The 19,829-nt window shown below is 33.1% G+C and overlaps 1 protein-coding gene across 1 annotated transcript; it reads left to right on the top strand.

The window, feature by feature from the left end:
* The first annotated feature begins 4,246 nt into the window (after positions 1-4,246).
* LOC148954199 (uncharacterized) lies at positions 4,247-6,026 on the top strand. The gene has a single exon (XM_089086977.1). The coding sequence runs from the start codon at positions 4,294-4,296 to the stop codon at positions 5,068-5,070; it is 777 nt and encodes a 258-aa protein (XP_088943103.1). The 5' UTR covers positions 4,247-4,293; the 3' UTR covers positions 5,071-6,026.
* Positions 6,027-19,829: the final 13,803 nt, after the last annotated feature.

Below are 19,829 nucleotides of genomic sequence, written 5' to 3'. Positions count from 1 at the left end.
CGGTCAGACAATAAAAACTTTAGGGTAAATATAACCCCCACACAAATCCTGAAAAGGGCTGTAACTTATGCCCCGTGGGTATATAAGGTTCTCATTGAAGAGGTGGTCTTATAAACTTCGGAGGGGACTCAGATGATTAGAAATAAAAGGTTCTAATTCTCTTTTTAAGGGTTAAAAGTGATCTGATGGCAACTAGCCCTCCTTCCCACCACCCTCTTTCCCAAGTTCGTCCGATTGAATTTTTATATAGCATTTCTGTTCAAAATAGACCAAAGGTCATATAACAAAAATTCTAGGGATAACAGAACCCCCCAAAACCTGGGGGCAAGTATTGTAAATTATTCCCCTGGGGCATTTAAGGCTCTTAAAGAAGGGACGATCATATAAACCTTGGAGGAGGTTCATTCAACTGTAGATCAGAGTTTCTAGTGCCCTTTCTTAGAATCAAAAGTGATCGGAAAGCATATACCCCCCTTACACCCTCTTTTCCCCAAATACATCCAATGAAAATTTTGAGATAGTGCAACGCTGATATAGCAGTTTGAGATAGTGCAGTGATCAGATGACAAAAACCTTGGGGTCAACATAATCCCCCCCCCAGATCAGGGGGAAGGGTGTAACTTTTGCTCCGGATGCAGATAAGGCTCAACTTCGGAGGAGACTTAAATCATTAGAAATTGAATGTTCTAGTTCCCTTTTTAAGATTAATAAAGGATCCTATGGCAACTAGCCTCTCCCTCAACCACCAGCTCTTAGGCCATAAGGCTTCATTTTTTTCCAGAGCAACTGCGTATGGAAAGGTTGTTCGTATAAACTTTGGAGGGGGGTCATTCGATTGGAAATAAGACATTTAGCACCCTTTTTGAGAGTCAAAAGTGATTGGAGGTCAACTAGCCCCCCCCCCCCCCAGGCACTTTTTCCTCAAATAAATCTGATCAAAATTATGAGATAGCCATTTGGTTCAAAATAGTTTAAATATCAAGTAACAAAACTCCAGGGTCGACACAACGCCCAGAGCCGGGGGGGGGGGCAAGTGTTGTAAGCTATTCCCCGGGGGCATGTAAGGTTTTTATGTAAGATGTGGTCGTATAGACTCCCGAGGAGGCTCATTTGATGGGAAATTTAAAGTTCTAGTTCTAGAAAAAATTAAGCAGCAATCCTAAAACACTTTATTTTTATATTGTAAGAAGTGCGCTTAATCAGTTTGTTTTAAAACCTTAAAGCCTAGCAAACGTCAAAAAAAAAAATCGTTCAGAATCAATCTGACTCGGAACTACTTCGATTTGATACAACTCAGTAGCTACTTAATAATTATAAAAAGAACTGAAAGAAAATTATCGATTAAATGGCAGGTCAACAGGTCCTTCTTTTACCTCGCCAGAAATTGCCTAATAATTAAAGGTAGTAATAGGAACAAGACTGAAACCCTTACCCAAACCCTTCCCCCTACAAACTTGTCATAACAAAATACAGAACCCATAAGTCTCTTTTGCTCCAACTTCAAAGAACTAATGGCATCTAATCCTACTGAGGTCTCTTAACTCACCAAGCATCCCCCCCCCCATATTTTACTTACGTCAAATTTTTTAAACATTTAAAATATGAACAGTATCTAATTAAAACATTAATACTAACTTCCACAAAAAGCCCAAAGATCATATATTGCTAAAATTAACAAAAAATAAGAATTCACAATGGTGAATAGAGAGTTTGGGAGCAATATTTGTGAGTAGATCTAAAATGATGCATAATTTTTTTTCAAAAATAAAAATGCAAAGAAAATACAACATAAGCAGGAGCTGACAAGAGTGTAGCCGGGGCATGTGCAGAATATTGACATGTGAAATTTATTGAGACTATTTGCTGGATTCTGGTTTCTTTCTTAATTTTTAAGAGTTTACATGCCTCAGTGTTACTACTGTAACTCTTTATCGTTACGATTCCAAAGATGAAAACTAGACCTTAAAGAAGATACAAAATCCATAGGAGTGAATTAGGCAACCGAAATTTACGTATATATTTCACCATTGTTGATGTGATTACTTCTTATTAGGATTTTAAAGAGAAAAAAAGACAAAAATATGTATTTAAAATCAATTCTCGCATGTAGAGGCTACTAGGGATCTTGGAGTACGAAACAGAATTATTATTTAAAATTTCCCTCGAAAGCAAAAATTGAGCAAAATTGGCCTTTTTGAGGGGGAGGGTGTCAGCTTATCTTGTCTGCCTATTAAAGGGAAGAAGCATAAATACTATTTAAAATTTAGGAAAACTGAGATAGAGTTGGTAGAGGATGGTGTATCTTTACATTAAGAGTACTCATTAAGATACATTATTGTTATCGTTATAACTATTAGTATTATTTAAAAATAGAGTTAAAAAGAAAAATAAAGGTACTAACAGAAGGTAGGAAATGTAAATAGAATGTATCTCTCAGGCTCTTAGAATAAAAAAAAATTATGAAGCATACTTTCTGTTTGAATTATTGAGTGTAATGGACAAATTTTATTTTAGAAATTGAAAAAGTGGATAAAAACAAACTTATTATAAAATTAGGGTATAAAAAAGATCATCCCTTTCCTCTAACTAGGTCAATTTGAAGCATTCATTTTCTGGTCAAGAGGGCTAGGTCTATAGTGACTCATTTTGGGCATATTTAGGTGTCTTGTTTCCTGTATGAGCCTTCATATGTCTAGATAAATTAAAATCTAATAAAAACACTTTATTTTATATATCGCATTTATATAGTTTTCCTCTCGTGTGAACTTCCTTATGAGTGGGTGAATGAAAAAGGTGAGAAATCATTTTTTTTTTAATAGCCCCGTTCCTTCTGTATGAAGTTTCATAACCTTGGTGAAATTTCCACAGAAGGTAGGTTTGTGGCATATCCACAAAAAAAAAAAAAAAAAAAAAAAAAAAAGGTAATTTCAACATAATGCATTTCAACCTTTCAAAGACTCAACACACACACACACACACACACACACACACACACACACACACACAACAAAACAAAAAAGAGAAAAAAAGCAATAATTAAAAGACCCAAACAAAAAGTGATTTTTATGAGACCCCACCCCCGAACAAAAAAAAAGATGTAGGACAATCCTATAAATTAAACCAAATTCCACAAATATAATTGAAACCAAGCAACAAAAATAATAGACAAATTCAGTACCCCTCACAACAAACGTTTCCAACCCAGGCTAGTCACTTATTTGTCCAATTTGTCCATTACACTCAATAATTCTAACAGAAAGTGTGCTTCATAATTTCTGCATATGCCAAATTTATCAGGTTGGCATCCGGTTTGAATTTTCATATGGCTTGATAAAGAAGGAAAAACCTTACGAGAAAAACACTTTGTTGCATATGTTGGACTCGTGTGGTTTTCCTCTCTAAGTTATCATATGACTGGATAACAATAATTTAAACTAAATAGTTTGAAGCTGATTTATTTTGTTACATACAGGAACAGAGCTAAAATCTTTCACTTTAATTGATTTATTTTTACTTTAATTGATTAATCAATTTGTTTATTAATCTAATATGAATTTATTGATTGGTTCAAAACCGTAACACTCCTATTCATAACTTTTTTACACCACAGCAGAGAGGATAATTTGACCAGATTTGGATACTATCCTGTGATGGTCAAAATGAATAGCACATTAAGATAAAAAACCTCTAGTGATCCGAAGCTGACTTATAGTCATAACTGTAGATAGAACCAAAATCATGGGAGTGATAAGTTCAATAATGTTTTTTATTATAAAACAAAATAAGTGATTTTTTTTCGTTTCGAGCAATAACCAACTTCTAGGAGCAAAATTTAAGTTTGATCAATAAAATGAAGATTTAGAGCATATTTTCTTGAAATTTAAAAGCGTGGATCTTTGCAATCTGAACGATTATTATAGTACTACCACCCTGCTACAGGTGTCAATCAGAGAATGGGTGATTTAGAATATGGGTGAATTGGCTCTCTATATTTCATTTTCTTCTGTGATTAGATTTGACAAATTTTGTAGTATTTTCATTGAAAAGAACAACAAAATCACAATAAAAAAATAAAACATATTTCCCTCTTCAATGAAAAGGAACACTATCGTTGCTTTGTCAAAATATGTGACAAAAATGAAAAAATTGATTCTAAGGACTTTTTTTAACACTAAAATATAGAAGTGTAAATTTTTCTTTTTCTCTTCTCTTAGGTCTACATAAAACGCTGGAATCAAGGAAAAAATCCTTCATAGATATTGGCTATTATATTATATTGGTATCCCCATAGCAATGTATAAACCCTCGGCATTTATGAGAGTATTGTCCGTTCTGAATGAACAGGAAAGTCCGGTAATGACAATTCGGTGCAACGGTGGCTATGTCGAAGCCAAGAAGATCCATTTAGCTGCAATCAGTGAGGTATTCAAGAAAATGTTCAACTCCAAGAAGCTAGGAAAACACACAAATCTTATTGAGGCAGATGATGTAGATTTTGATACAATGAAAAGTATTATGGATTATTATAAAGAAGGAAATGTTTCCAACTATGAAGCTTTAAATAGGGATATGTTTGTACACATAGTTGAGAAATACAAGTTTATTGGCATTAAGGAAGAGATTGCGGAAAATGTGCTGGACAAATATTTTGAAAAACAAGATATTGAAATTCTTGAATCTATTTTTTTTACTTACAGTGGCCATAATCAAAAAGCCAAAGCTATGCAAGAGCTTGCTCTTGTGATAATAAAAGGGAACGAAGGGCCTAACTTTGTTGGTGATTTTAGTGTCCCAGATTTCTTTGAACTATCCCGATTATGCTGCCAAGCCTTAAATGGATGTGACATATCCAGATTTAAAGGATTTTTGGAAACATTATACAAGTGGCTAAACAGAGATTCCGAGATAAGATCAATTCCAGGATTAGAAATAGCTGGAATGATTGATTCAAATGGATTTTCATGCCATGATGTGAAAGCTGTGCTAAAGAGATTGAAACTTCCACAACAATTACAAGGATTTAAAAAAATTATTGAAAAAACTATGGGTTGTGGATGCACCTCAGGGTGATCGTTACTTGAAAAGTTTCTTTTTTTTAGAAAAATGAGCAGTGACTTTTGTGGTGTGCTATACAAAAAATCACTATTAGAACTAGACATTTTGACAGAAATGGCAAGAAATATAAATTTCATTGAGTTATAATGCCCTGATGTTAAAGAAAACCTCGCCAAATACAAAAAACCAGGAGTTGTCTCTATACGTAACTTTTATTTGTGCCTTAAAACTCTCTTGAAACTACAAACCAGCACTGATGTGTGTGACTTAACAACCAGGAGTTGTCTCTATACGTTACTTCTATTTTTGCCTTAAAACACTGTTGAAGCTACAAACCAGCCCTGATTTGTGTGACTTAACAGCCAGGAGTTGTCTCTATACGTAAATTCTATTTGTGCCTTAAAACTCTGTTGAAACTACAAACCAGCAATGATTTGTGTGACTTAACAACCAGGAGTTGGCTCTATACGTAACTTCTATTTGCGCCTTCAAACTCTATTGAAACTACAAACCAGCACTGATATGTGTGACTTAACAACCAGGAGTTGTCTCTATACGTAACTTTTATTTGTGCCTTAAAACTCTGTTGAAACTATAAACCAGCACTGATTTGTGTGACTTAACAACCAGGAGTTGTCTCTTTACGTAACTTCTATTTGTGCCTTAAAACTCTGTTGAAACTACAAACCAGCACTGATTTGTGAGACTTAACAACCAGGAATTGTCTCTATACGTAACTTCTATTTGTGCCTTAAAACTCTGTTGAAACTACAAACCAGCACTGATTTGTGTAACTTAATAACCAGGAGTTGTCTCTTTACGTAACTTCTATTTGTGCCTTAAAACTCTGTTGAAACTACAAACCAGCACTGATTTGTGTGACTTAACAACCAGGAGCTGGCTCTATATGTAACTTCTATTTGTGCCTTAAAACTCTGTTGAAACTACAAACCAGCACTGATTTGTGTGACTTAAAAAACAGGAGTTGTCTCTATGCGTAACTTCTATTTTTGCCTTAAAACTCTGTTGAAGCTACAAACCAGCCCTGATTTGTGTGACTTAAAAATCAGGAGTTGTCTCTATACGTAACTTTTATTTCTGCCTTAAAACTCTGTTGAAGCTACAAACAAGCCCTGATTTATGTGACTTAACAACCAGGGGTTGTCTCTATACGTAACTGATATTTGTGCCTTAAAACTCTGTTGAAACTACAAACTAGCACTGATTTGTGTGACTTAACAGCCAGGAGTTGTCTCTATATGTAACTTCTATTTGTGCTTTAAAACTCTGTTGAAACTACAAACCAGCATTGATTTGTGTGACTTATTAAAGATATTTTTTCCGCTTGACATTTTCTTTATTTATATTTATAAGTTCCAGAAATAACTGCTGAACCTTTATGCACTACATTTATGAATAAATAGTAGAAGAAAAAGCTTGGTTGAAGTACGGAAGACACGAAGAATGGTGCCACGAAAATGAGATATAATGAAATCCAAGAGAACGGGAAACTCTTAAGAAGAAAAATTTCAAATCTTTAGATCAAGGGCTTTTGGGGCTGAAAATTTCTACTGGCACTACATAATTAATCTACAGAAATTAACGTATTCAAATAGAAATTCATATTACTTCATCAGAATTTTTTTTTTTTAAATCTTCCAGATAAAGTCATATTTTCTCTAAAATAATTTGGAACCATTTGCTCTAATCAATGATCATAAAATGCTTAAGACCGAAAAAAGTATCCAAATCATGGTTGTAGCGGCAGCTGCAACCTAGTAAAGAGCGAACAACAGGCCATAGTAACCAAAAGTTAAAAAACGCGTTTTGAAAAAAACTGCCTAGTGAAAAAAATTTTCATCTGCCACTGAATTAGGATTGGTAACTATTATTCCAGTTAATCTTAAAAGTAAAAGTTTATTACACAAAGAAATGTATGGTGATTTCGAAAAAGAGCCTGAAACCCCTCTAAAATGGCGTCAGATCAAAATAAAAATTGTACCATTGAAACCAGCATGGTCGAAAACTGTTTACAGGGAAATTAAAGTCCTCGTCCTTGAACAACAAAGAAAGTCGCTTTTTTGCATCGGTAGCACTGATCTGTCTCCTTTTTTTCTTTCTTTTTTTCTTTTTCACCAGCGCTAGAGAATGACCAGAACATCATAGAGAGATGTATATTAGCTCATTCTAAAGAGAATTAAATTTGTAAGTGCTCTTTTTAAGTGAACAAAAAGATTGGAGGGTAACTAGCCTCCCTCACTACAGCCCCCTCCCCCAAAGTCATTGAATCAAAAGTTTGAGATAGCCATTTTGTTCAATATAGTTCAAAGGCCAATATCTATGGTGTTAGTGATGATATGACCCACCATAGTCCCTGGGGAAAGGGCTGTACGCTGTATTGGTATCAGACGTATCAATATCACGCATATCAGTAGATATGCCATAATAACTCGTGACGGGAGTCCATATATGGGCATAGAGTCATTAGGGAGAACACGTGGTTAATGGGGTCAATGACCTCTTTTTCCAAGTGTGTCAACAACAACAACATCGACCTTGACATTCGCTGAGAGCGTGCACTTACAACAACAACAACATCGAGCTTGGAACACCTGTGCTGTCGACCTCAATTCCCCTATCGTGAATCAATAATTCCCTTTAGAAACAACAAATTAATTCCCCTTTCTTGACAGATCAATCAACCAATGACATCATCTGTCAGACTTTAAAAATTTTTGCCTAGAAACGATTCTGCAGGAATAGATCCAAGTCATTAATGTCATTGCCTCGGAAACAACTCTTTTGGTCGAACTCCAAAGGATATTAATAACCAAAGGCCATGGAAACAATTCTCCAAGAAACATCTTAGCGATGAATTATTTTAGCGCGGGAATCAGGTTTCTTATTAATTTGAAATGCATTAGCGCAGAGATGCCAAAAACAAAAGGAACACACTGAAATTACGTTTAGGGATTATTTGGGCGTAACTGTTTTAGACAGGTTATGGAACTATTTCGGCGAAACAGTTAGAGACATTTTGAAGGAAGATTTTAGGAAAGGTTTTAGAAGAGAATTTGAGGGTGAAACTCTGTGGTCGTTATAATACACAAGTTCCATTTGAACAGTGTTGTGAGGTCCTCTACCCCAACCCCAAAGGGTTCCGATCCCCCACCCAACCCCAAAGGAAGCCCCCGGTCCTCAAAGGTCCCCCAAGCTCCCAAAGAGCCCCAGCCCCCCCCCCAAACGCCCTCCTCAGACCCTCAAAGGACCTCCTCTGGTCCTCAAAGGGCCCCCGGACCCCCAAAGGGCACCCCGGACCCCAGAGGCCCTCCCCAAGCTCCCAAAGAGCCCCAGCCCACCAAACGCCCACCCAGACCCCCAAAGGCCATCCCCGGGCCCCCCAAAGGCCCATCGAGCTCCCAAAGGACCAACGGGGTCCCAAAGGCCCTCCACCGGTCCCCAAATGTCCCCCAGGCCCCCAACTATCCCCCCGGACCCCCAAAGGCCCTCACTGTGCCCCAAAGGCCCTCCCTGTGCCCCAAAGGCCCTCCCCCGGCCCCCAAAGGTCTCCCGGACCAGAGAAGCGCTGCCGGGATGCGCCGTGGGCCAGGAAAGCGCCGCAGGATGTGCCGCAGGGATACGCCGCAGGGATGCACCGCAGGGCCCCCCAAAGAGTCCCCTCTCCATTTTTTTTAATACTTTTTTATGGCTTTATTATATCTTTTCTAAACAAGTTCCATTCATAATGTCATTCCTAAACCCATTTTCCAACCTCAAAGAGTCCCCTCCCCAATTCATAAATACTTTCTTGAATTTTTTAACATGGTATTTTTTAACTTTTTACGTATCTTGAAATGATGTGGAATATGCTTACGGCTCTACCAATCGTACTCTGTGCTTGTTCATGGACACGATGCGGCTTTTCCACTGGTACTCTATGGCAGGTAATCGACACTACCGAGTTTATTGCATGCATTAAATCAGTATATTGTACTAAAGTTCAAGTTCTCTTCTGAATTTTACCAAAGAACACAATTCAATTCTACTTTCACCAGAGAAAATAAAAAGCTTACTCTTTACTTTTAAGTTCACCGAGACATAAAAAATTTAAAGTTCACTTCTAAATTTTTCCGTAGAAGATAGGAAAAGTTATACTATGATAGTGATTATTTTCCATGAAGATAAAAAGTTTCACTTTAATTCTAAATTTTCTTAAATTCAATTCCGACCTTTCTCAAAGAGTCAAATTTAAAGTTCTATTCCAAATATTTTCCCGGAACAAGAAAAGTCCCAAGACATAAAAAATTTAAAGTTCACTTCAAAATTTTTCCGTAGAAGATAGGAAAAGTTATACTATGATTGTGATTATTTTCTATGAAGATAAAAAAATTCACTTTAATTCTAAATTTTCTTAAATTCAGTTCTGACCATTCTCAAAGAGATGAAAAAATTTAAAGTTCTGTTCGAAATATTTCCCCGGAAGAAGAAAAGTTCAACTTCGATTCTGAATTTTCTCAATGAAAATGAAATAAGTTATTGATCAATTCTATTTTCACAAAATAATATAAAATTTTCCACTTCAATTCAGATTTTTCTCAAAGAGATGAAAAAATTTAAAGTTTTGTTCCAAATATTTCCACGGAAGAAGAAAAGATCAACTTCGATTCTGAATTTTCTCAATGAAAATGACATAAGCTATTGAACAATTCTATTTTCCCAAAATAAAATAAAATTTTCCACTTCAATTCAGATTTTTCTCAAAGAGATGAAAAAATTTAAAATATTGTTCCAAATTTTTCTTAGAAGATAGAAAAGATAAAGTTCTAATCTGAATTTTACCAAAGAACGCAATTCAATTCTAATTTCATCAGAGAAAATAAAAAGCTTACTCTTCACTTTTAAGTTCACCAAGACATAAAAAATTTAAAGTTCACTTCTAAATTTTTCCGTAGAAGATAGGAAAAGTTATACTATGATAGTGATTATTTTCAATGAAGATAAAAATTTTCACTTTAATTCTAAATTTTCTTAAATTAAATTCAGACCTTTCTCAAAGAGTCAAATTTAAAGTTCTATTCCAAATATTTTCCCGGGACAACAAAAGTCCCAAGACATAAAAAATTGAAAGTTCACTTCTAAATTTTTCCGTAGAAGATAGGAAAAGTTATACTATGATTGTGATTATTTTCTATGAAGATAAAAAATTTCACTTTAATTCTAAATTTTCTTAAATTCAGTTCTGACCATTCTCAAAGAGATGAAAAAATTTAAAGTTCTGTTCCAAATATTTCCCCGAAAGAAGAAAAGTTCAACTTCGATTCCGAATTTTCTCAATGAAAATGAAATAAGTTATTGATCAATTCTATTTTTCCAAAATAATATAAAATTTTCAACTTCAATTCAGATTTTTCTAGAAGAGATGAAAAAAAATTTCAAGATCTGTTCCAAATATTTCCCCGGAAGAAGAAAAGTTCAACTTCGATTCTGAATTTTCTCAATGAAAATGAAATAAGTTATTGATCAATTCTATTTTCCCAAAATAATATAAAATTTTCCGCTTCAATTCAGATTTTTCTCAAAGAGATGAAAAAATTTAAAATATTGTTCCAAATTTTTCTTAGAAGATAGAAAAGATCAAGTTCTAATCTGAATTTTACCTAAGAACACAATTCAATTCTAATTTCTCCAGAGAAAATAAAAAGCTTCCACTTAAGTTTTAAGTTTACCAACACAAAAAGAATTTAAATTTCAGTTCTAAATTTTTCCTTAGAAGATAGGAAAAGTTTTACTTGGATTGTGATTATTTTCTATGAAGATAAAAAGTTTCACTTTAATTATAAATTTTATTAAATTCAGTTCCGACCTTTATCAAAGAGATGAAAAAATTTAAAGTTATGTTCAATATATTTTCTCGGAAGAAGAAAAGTTCAACTTCGATTCTGAATTTTCTCAGTTAAAATGAAATAGGTTATTGATCAATTCTATTTTCCCAAAATAATATAAAAATTTTCCACTTTAGTTCAGATTTTTCTCAAAGTGATGAAAAATTTAAAATACTATTACAAATTTTACATAGAAGATAGAAAAGTTCAAGTTCTCTTCTGAATTTTACCAACAAACACATTTCAATTCTAATTTCTCCAGAGAAAATAAAAAGCTTCCACTTCAGTTTTAAGTTCACCAAGACATAAAAAATTTAAAATTCTATTCTAAATTTTTCTGTAGAAGATAGGAAAAGTTATACTATGATAGTGATTATTTTCCGTGAAGATAAAAAGTTTCACTTTAATTCTAAATTTTCTTAAATTCAGTTCCGACTTTTCAGTAAGGAGATGAAAAAATTTAAAGTTCTGTTCAATATATTTTCTCGGAAGAAGAAAAGTTCAACTTCGATTCTGAATTTTCTCATTGAAAATGTAATAAGTTATTGACCAATTCTATTTTCCCAAAATAAATATAAAAATTTTCCACTTCAGTTCAGATTTTTCTCAAAGAGATGAAAAATTTAAAATACTATTCCAAATTTTACATAGAAGATAGAAAAGTTCAAGTTCTCTTCTGAATTTTACCAACAAACACAATTCAATTCTAATTTCTCTAGAGAAAACAAAAATCTTACACTTCAGTTCTTTATTTCACAAAGAAATAAAGAAATTTAGAGTTCAATTCTAAATTTTTCAGTGGAAGATAGAAAAAGTAATACCATACCTGTGAATATTTTCCCGGAAGATAAAAAGTTCTAGTTCAATTTAAATTTTCTCAACGAAGTGAAGAAAAATTCAAGTTCTCTTCTGAATTTTACCAAAGAACACAATTCAATTCTAATTTCACCAGAGAAAATCAAAATCTTCCACTTAAGTTCTTTATTTCACAAAGACATAAAGAAATTTAAAGTTCATTTCTAAATTTTTCGGTGGAAACAAGAAAAAGTAATACCATACTTGTGAATATTTTCCCGGAAGATAAAAAGTTCTAGTTCAATTTAAAATTTTCTCAATGAAGTGAAGAAAAATTCAAGTTCTCTTCTTAATTTTACCAGAGAACACAATTCAATTCTAATTTTCAACAGAGAAAATAAAAATCTTCCACTTCAGTTCTATATTTCACAATGACATAAAGAAATTTAAAGTTCAATTCTAAATTTTTCGGTGGAAGATAGAAAAAGTAATATTTTTTCGATATAGAAAAGTGCATATTTTCCCGGAAAATAACAATTTCTTGTTCAATTTAAAATTTTCTCAACGAAGTCAAGGAAAGTTCAAGTTCTCTTCTGAATTTTCTCGATGAAAAAGAAATAAGTTATTGATCATTTCTATTCACACAAAATAATATAAAAATTTCCACTTCAGTTCAGATTTTTCTCAAAGAGATGAAAAAATTTAAAGTTCTGTTCCAAATATTTTCACGCGAGAAGAAAAGTTCAACTTCGATTCTAAATTTTCTCAATGAAAATGAAATAAGTTACTGATCAATTCTATTTTCCCAAAATAATATAAAAATTTTCCACTTCAGTTCAGATTTTTCTCAAACAGATGAAAAAATTTAAAATACTGTTCCAAATTTTTCATAGAAGTTAAAAAATTCAAGTTCTCTTCTGAATTTTACCAAAGAACACAATTCAAATCTAATTTCACCAGAGAAAATGAAAAGCTTCCGCGTCAGTTTTAAGTTCACCAAGGCATAAAAATTTAAAGTTCACTTCTAAATTTTTCCGTAGAAGATAGGAAAAGTTATCCTATGATTGTGATTATTTTCGATGAAGATAAAAAGTTTCACTTTGATTCTAAATTTTCTTAAATTCAATTCAGACCTTTCTGAAAGAGATGAAAAAATTTAAAGTTCTGTTCTAAATATTTTCCCGAGAGAAGAAAAGTTCAACTTCAATTCTGAATTTTCTCAATGAAAATGAAATAAGTTTTTGATCATTTTGATTTTCCCAAAATAAATATAAAATTTTCCACTTCAGTTCAGATTTTTCTCAAAGAGATGAAGAAATACAAAATACTGTTCCAAATTTTTCATAGAAGTTAAAGTTCTCTTCAGAATTTTACCAAAGAACACAATTCAATTCTAATTTCACCAGAGAAAACAAAATCTTCCACTTCAGTTCTATATTTCACAAAGACATAAAGAAATCTAAAGTTCAATTCTAAATTTTTCGGTGAGAGATAGAAAAATTAATACAATACTTGTGAATATTTTCACAAAAGATAAATACCATACATGTGAATATTTTCCTGGAAGATAAAAAGTTCTAGTTCAATTTAAAATTTTCACAACGAAGTGAAGAAAAGTTCAAGTTCTCTTCGGAATTTTCTTAAAGAAGTGAAAAAAGTTAGCTCAATTCTGAATTTTACCAATGAAAATGAAAAGCTCCCACTTCAGTTCTTAATTTCTCAAAGACATAAAACAATCAAAGTTATCTTCTAATTTTTCCAAGAAAATAAAAAGGTTCCATTTCAGTTCAGGTTTTTTCTCAAAGAGATGAAAAATTTAAAGTTCTATTCTAATTTTAAATTCAATTTTAGCTCCTTTGTCTTATGGATTTACCCCTCAAATTTCTAAATTAGAAAATGAAGGACTCGTTCTATTATTAAAGACAATCATTCAAACTCATTCATCTAACCTCCAAAACAATAGGTTAGGTTAGGTATAAATAAATATTAATAAATAAATAGAAACATTTCTACATTTTTAAGTTAGGTTAGTTTAACTTGTCATGAGCGCTCATGATAAGTTAACCTAACCTTTCCCGGCGAGTATGGTTAGGTTAGGTTAGGCTAGATTAAGTTAGGTTAGATTAGGTTAAGTTAGGTTAGCCCACGTACGCTTCACTTAGGTTAGCTTAGGTTAGGTGAGAGACAGGCAAAAAGTTAGGTATAAGATTAGGTTAGGTTATGTTAGATTAAGTTAGGTTAGGTTAAGTTAGGTTAGGCTAGATTAGCCTACGTACGCGCGCGTACGTAGCTAACCTAGCCTAACCTAACTTAACCTAACCTAACTTAACCTAACCTAACTTAATCTAACCTAACCTAATCATACACCTAACTTTTTGCCTGTCTCTCACCTAACCTAAGCTAACCTAAGTGAAGCGTACGTGGGCTAACCTAACCTAACCTAATCTAACCTAACTTAATCTAGCCTAACCTAACCATATTCGCCGGGAAAGGTTAGGTTAACTTATCATGAGCGCTCATGACAAGTGAACCTAACCTAACTTAAACATGTAGAAATGTTTCTATTTATTTATTAATATTTATTTATACCTAACCTAACCTATTGTTTTGGAGGTTAGATGAATGAGTTTGAATGATTGTCCTTAATAATAGAACGAGCCCTTCATTTTCTAATTTAGAAATTTGAGGGGTAAATCCATAAGACAAAGGAGCTAAAATTTAATTTAAAATTAGAATAGAACTTTAAATTTTTCATCTCTTTGAGAAAAAACCTGAACTGAAATGGAACCTTTTTATTTTCTTGGAAAAATTAGAAGAGAACTTTGATTGTTTTATGTCTTTGAGAAACTAAGAACTGAAGTGGGAGCTTTTCATTTTCATAGGTAAAATTCAGAATTGAGCTAACTTTTTTCACTTCTTTAAGAAAATTCAGAAGAGAACTTGAACTTTTCTTCACTTCGTTGTGAAAATTTTAAATAGAACTAGAACTTTTTATCTTCCGGGAAAATATTCACATGTATGGTATTTATCTTCTTTGAAAATATTCAAAATTATGGTATTAATTTTTCTATGTCTCAGCGAAAAATTTAGATATAAACTTTAAATTTCTTTATGTCTTTGTGAAATAAGGAACTGAAGTGGAAGATTTTGTTTTCTCTGGTGAAATTAGAATTAAATTGTGTTCTTTGGTAAAATTCTGAAGAGAACTTGAACTTTTCTTCACTTCATTGTGAAAATTTTAAATTGAACTAGAACTTTTTTATCTTCCGGGAAAATATTCACATGTATGGTATTTATCTTCTTTGAAAATATTCACAAGTATGGTATTAATTTTTCTATCTCTCACCGAAAAATTTAGAATTGAACTTTAAATTTCTTTATGTCATTGTGATATAAAGAACTGAAGTGGAAGATTTTGTTTTCTCTGGTGAAATTAAAATTGAATTGTGTTCTTTGGTAAAATTCTGAAGAGAACTTGAACTTTTTTAACTGCTATGAAAAATTTGGAACAGTATTTTGTATTTCTTCATCGCTTTGAGAAGAATCTGAACTGAAGTGAAAAATTTATATATTTATTTTGGGAAAATATAAATGATAATAACTTATTTCATTTTCATTGAGGAAATTAAGAACTAGACTGGAAGTTTTCTTCTCTCGGGAAAATATTAGAATAGAACTTTAAATTTTTTGATCTCATTGAGACAGATTTGAATTGAATTAAAGAAAATTTAGAATTACAGTGAAACTTTTTATCTTCATGGAAAATAATCACAATAATAGGATAACTTTTCCTATCTTCTACGGAAAAATTTAGAAGTGAACTTTAAATTTTTATGCCTTGGTGAACTTAAAACTGACGCGGAAGCTTTTTATTTTCTCTGGTGAAATTAGATTTGAATTGTGTTCTTTGGTAAAATTAAGAAGAGAACTTGAACTTTTTTAACTTCTATGAAAAATTTGGAACAGTATTTTAAATTTTTTCATCTGTTTGAGAAAAATCTGAACTGAAGTGGAAAATTTTTATATTGTTTTGGGAAATAGAATTGATCAATAACTTATTTCATTTTCATTGAGAAAATTTAGAATCGAAGTTGAACTTTTCTTCTTCCGGGAAAATATTTGGAACAGAACTTAAAATTTTTTCATCTCTTTGAGAAAAATCTGAACTGAAGTGGAAATTTTTATATTATTTTGTGTGAATAGAAATGATCAATAACTTATTTCATTTTCATTGAGAAAATTCAGAAGAGAACTTGAACTTTCCTTGACTTCGTTGAGAAAATTTTAAATTGAACTAGAAATTTTTATTTTCCGGGAAAATATTCACAGGTATGGTATTACTTTTTCTATCTTCCACCGAAAAATTTAGAATTGAACTTTAAATTTCTTTATGTCATTGTAAAATATAGAACTGAAGTGGAAGATTTTTATTTTCTCTGGTGAAAATTAGAATTGAATTGTGTTCTCTGGTAAAATTCAGAAGAGAACTTGAATTTTTCTTCACTTCATTGAGAAAATTTTAAATTGAACTAGAAATTTTTATCTTCCGGGAAAATATTCACAAGTATGGTATTACTTTTTCTTGTTTCCACCGAAAAATTTAGAAATGAACTTTAAATTTCTTTATGTCTTTGTGAAATAAAGAACTAAAGTGGAAGATTTTGATTTTCTCTGGTGAAATTAGAATTGAATTGTGTTCTTTGGTAAAATTCAGAAGAGAACTTGAATTTTTCTTCACTTCGTTGAGAAAATTTAAAATTGAACTAGAACTTTTTATCTTCCGGGAAAATATTCACAGGTATGGTATTACTTTTTCTATCTTCCACCAAAAAATTTAGAATTGAACTCTAAATTTCTTTATTTCTTTGTGAAATAAAGAACTGAAGTGTAAGATTTTTGTTTTCTCTGGGTAAATTAGAATTGAATTGTGTTTGTTGGTAAAATTCAGAAGAGAACTTGAACTTTTCTATCTTCTATGTTAAATTTGGAATAGTATTTTAAATTTTTCATCTCTTTGAGAAAAATCTGAACTGAAGTGGAAAATTTTTATATTATTTTGGGAAAATAGAATTGGTCAATAACTTATTACATTTTCAATGAGAAAATTCAGAATCGAAGTTGAACTTTTCTTCTTCCGAGAAAATATATTGAACAGAACTTTAAATTTTTTCATCTCTATCTGAAAAGTTGGAACTGAATTTAAGAAAATTTAGAATTAAAGTGAAACTTTTTATCTTCATGGAAAATAATCACTATCATAGTATAACTTTTCCTATCTTCTACCGAAAAATTTAGAACAGAACTTTAAATTTTTTATGTCTTGGTGAAATTAAAACTGAAGTGGAAGCTTTTTATTTTCTCTAGAGAAATTAGAATTGAATTGTGTTTGTTGGTAAAATTCAGAAGAGAACTTGAACTTTTCTATCTTTTATGTAAAATTTGGAATAGTATTTTAAATTTTTCATCTCTTTGAGAAAAATCTGAACTGAAGTAGAAAATTTTTATATTATTTTGGGAAAATAGAATTGATCAATAACTTATTTCATTTTCAATGAGAAAATTCAGAATCGAAGTTGAACTTTTCTTCTTCCGAGAAAATATATTGAACAGAACTTTAAATTTTTTCATCTCTTTGAGAAAGGTCGAAACTGAATTTAAGAAAATTTAGAATTAAAGTGAAACTTTTTATCTTCATAGAAAATAATCACAATCAAAGTAAAACTTTTCCTATCTTCTAAGGAAAAATTTAGAACTGAACTTAAAATTTTTTTTGTCTTGGTAAACTTAAAACTGAAGTGGAAGCTTTTTATTTTCTCTGGAGAAATTAGAATTGAATTGTGTTCTTTGGTAAAATTCAGATTAGAACTTGATCTTTTCTATCTTCTAAGAAAAATTTGGAACAATATTTTAAATTTTTTCATCTCTGTGAGAAAAATCTGAAATGAAGTGGAAAATTTTATATTATTTTGGGAAAATAGAATTGATCAATAACTTATTTCATTTTCACTGAGAAAATTCAGAATTGAAGTTGAACTTTTCTTCTTCCGGGGAAATATTTGGAACAGAACTTTAAATTTTTTCATCTCTTTGAGAATGGTCAGAACTGAATTTAAGAAAATTTAGAATTAAAGTGAAATTTTTTTTCTTCATAGAAAATAATCACAATCATACTATAACTTTTCCTATCTTCTACGGAAAAATTTAGAAGTGAACTTTAAATTTTTTATGTCTTGGGACTTTTCTTGTTCCTAGAAAATATTTGGAATAGAACTTTAAATTTGACTCTTTGGGGAAGGTCGGAATTGAATTTAAGAAAATTTAGAATTAAAGTGAAACTTTTTATCTTCATGGAAAATAATCACTATCATAGTATAACTTTTCCTATCTTCTACGGAAAAATTTAGAAGTGAACTTTAAATTTTTTATGTCTCGGTGAACTTAAAAGTGAAGAGTAAGCTTTTTATTTTCTCTGGTGAAATCAGAATTGAATTGTGTTCTTTGGTAAAATTCAGAAGAGAACTTGAACTTTAGTACAATATACTGATTTAATGCATGCAATAAACTCGGTAGTGTCAATTACCTGCCATAGAGTACCAGTGGAAAAGCCGTATCGTGTCCATGAACAAGCACAGAGTACGATTGGTAGAGTCGTAAGCATATTCCATATCATTTCAAGATACGTAAAAAGTTAAAAAAATACCATGTTAAAAAATTCAAGAAAGTATTTTTGAATTGGGGAGGGGACTCTTTAAGGTTGGAAAATGGGTTTAGGAATGACATTATGAATGGAACTTGTTCAGAAAAGATATAATAAAGCCATAAAAAAGTATTAAAAAAAATGGAGAGGGGACTCTTTGGGGGACCCTGCGGCGCATCCCTGCGGCGCATCCCTGCGGCACATCCTGCGGCGCTTTCCTGGCCCACGGCGCATCCCGGCAGCGCTTCTCTGGTCCGGGGGACCGTTGGGGGCCGGGGGAGGGCCTTTGAGGCACAGTGAGGGCCTTTGGGGCACAGTGAGGGCCTTTGGGGGTCCGAGGGGACAGTTGGGGGCCTGGGGGACATTTGGGGACCGGTGGAGGGCCTTTGTGACCCCGTTGGTCCTTTGGGAGCTCGATGGGCCTTTGGGGGGCCCGGACATGGCCTTTGGGGGTCTGGGTGGGCCTTTGGGGGCGCCGGTGGTCCTTTGGGAGCTTGGGGGAGGGCCTCTGGGGTCCGGGGTGCCCTTTTGGGGTCCGGGGGCCCTTTGAGGACCAGAGGAGGGCCTTTGAGGGTCTGAGGAGGGCGTTTGGGGGGGCTGGGGCTCTTTGGGAGCTTGGGGAGGGCCTCTGGGGTGCGGGGTGCCCTTTGGGGGTCCGGGGGCCCTTTGAGGACCAGGGGAGGGCCGTTGAGGGTCTGAGGAGGGCCTTTGGGGGGGGGCTGGTTTCTCTTTGGGAGCTTGGGGGACCTTTGAGGACCGGGGGCTTCCTTCGGGGTTGGGTGGGGGATCGGAACCCTTTGGGGTTGGGGTAGAGGACCTCACAACACTGTTCAAATGGAACTTGTGTATTATAACGACCACAGAGTTTCACCCTCAAATTCTCTTCTAAAACCTTTCCTAAAATCTTCTTTCAAAATGTCTCTAACTGTTTCGCCGAAATAGTTCCATAGCCTGTCTAAAACGGTTTCGCCCAAATAATCCCTAAACGTAATTTCAGCGTGTTCCTTTTGTTTTTGGCATCTCTGCGCTAATGCATTTCAAATTAATAAGAAACCTGATTCCCGCGCTAAAATAATTCATCGCTAAGATGTTTCTTGTAGAATCGTTTCCATGGCCTTTGGTTATTAATATCCTTTGGAGTTCGACCAAAAGAGTTGTTTCCGAGGCAATGACATTAATGACTTGGATCTATTCCTGGAGAATCGTTTCTAGGCGAAAATTTTTAAAGTCTGACAGATAATGTCATTGGTTGATTGATCTGTCAAGAAAGGAGAATTAATTTGTTGTTTCTAAGGGGAATTATTGATTCACGATAGGTGAATTGAGGTCGACAGCACAGGTGTTCCAAGCTCGATGTTGTTGTTGTTGTAAGTGCACGCTCTCAGCGAATGTCAAGGTCG

The sequence above is a fragment of the Artemia sp. Qi Xiang Cuo genome, chromosome 3 (assembly GCF_049724085.1).
Source record: "Artemia sp. Qi Xiang Cuo chromosome 3, ASM4972408v1, whole genome shotgun sequence".
NCBI classification, from domain to species: domain Eukaryota; kingdom Metazoa; phylum Arthropoda; class Branchiopoda; order Anostraca; family Artemiidae; genus Artemia; species Artemia sp. Qi Xiang Cuo.
The sequence above is the reverse complement of the archived record's forward strand: the minus strand, read 5'-3'. Positions and strand labels throughout refer to the sequence as shown.

Bases quoted from the DNA above. Each gene is read 5' to 3' on its own strand.
- LOC148954199 (XM_089086977.1), top strand. From the start codon at position 4,294: ATGTATAAACCCTCGGCATTTATGAGAGTATTGTCCGTTCTGAATGAA.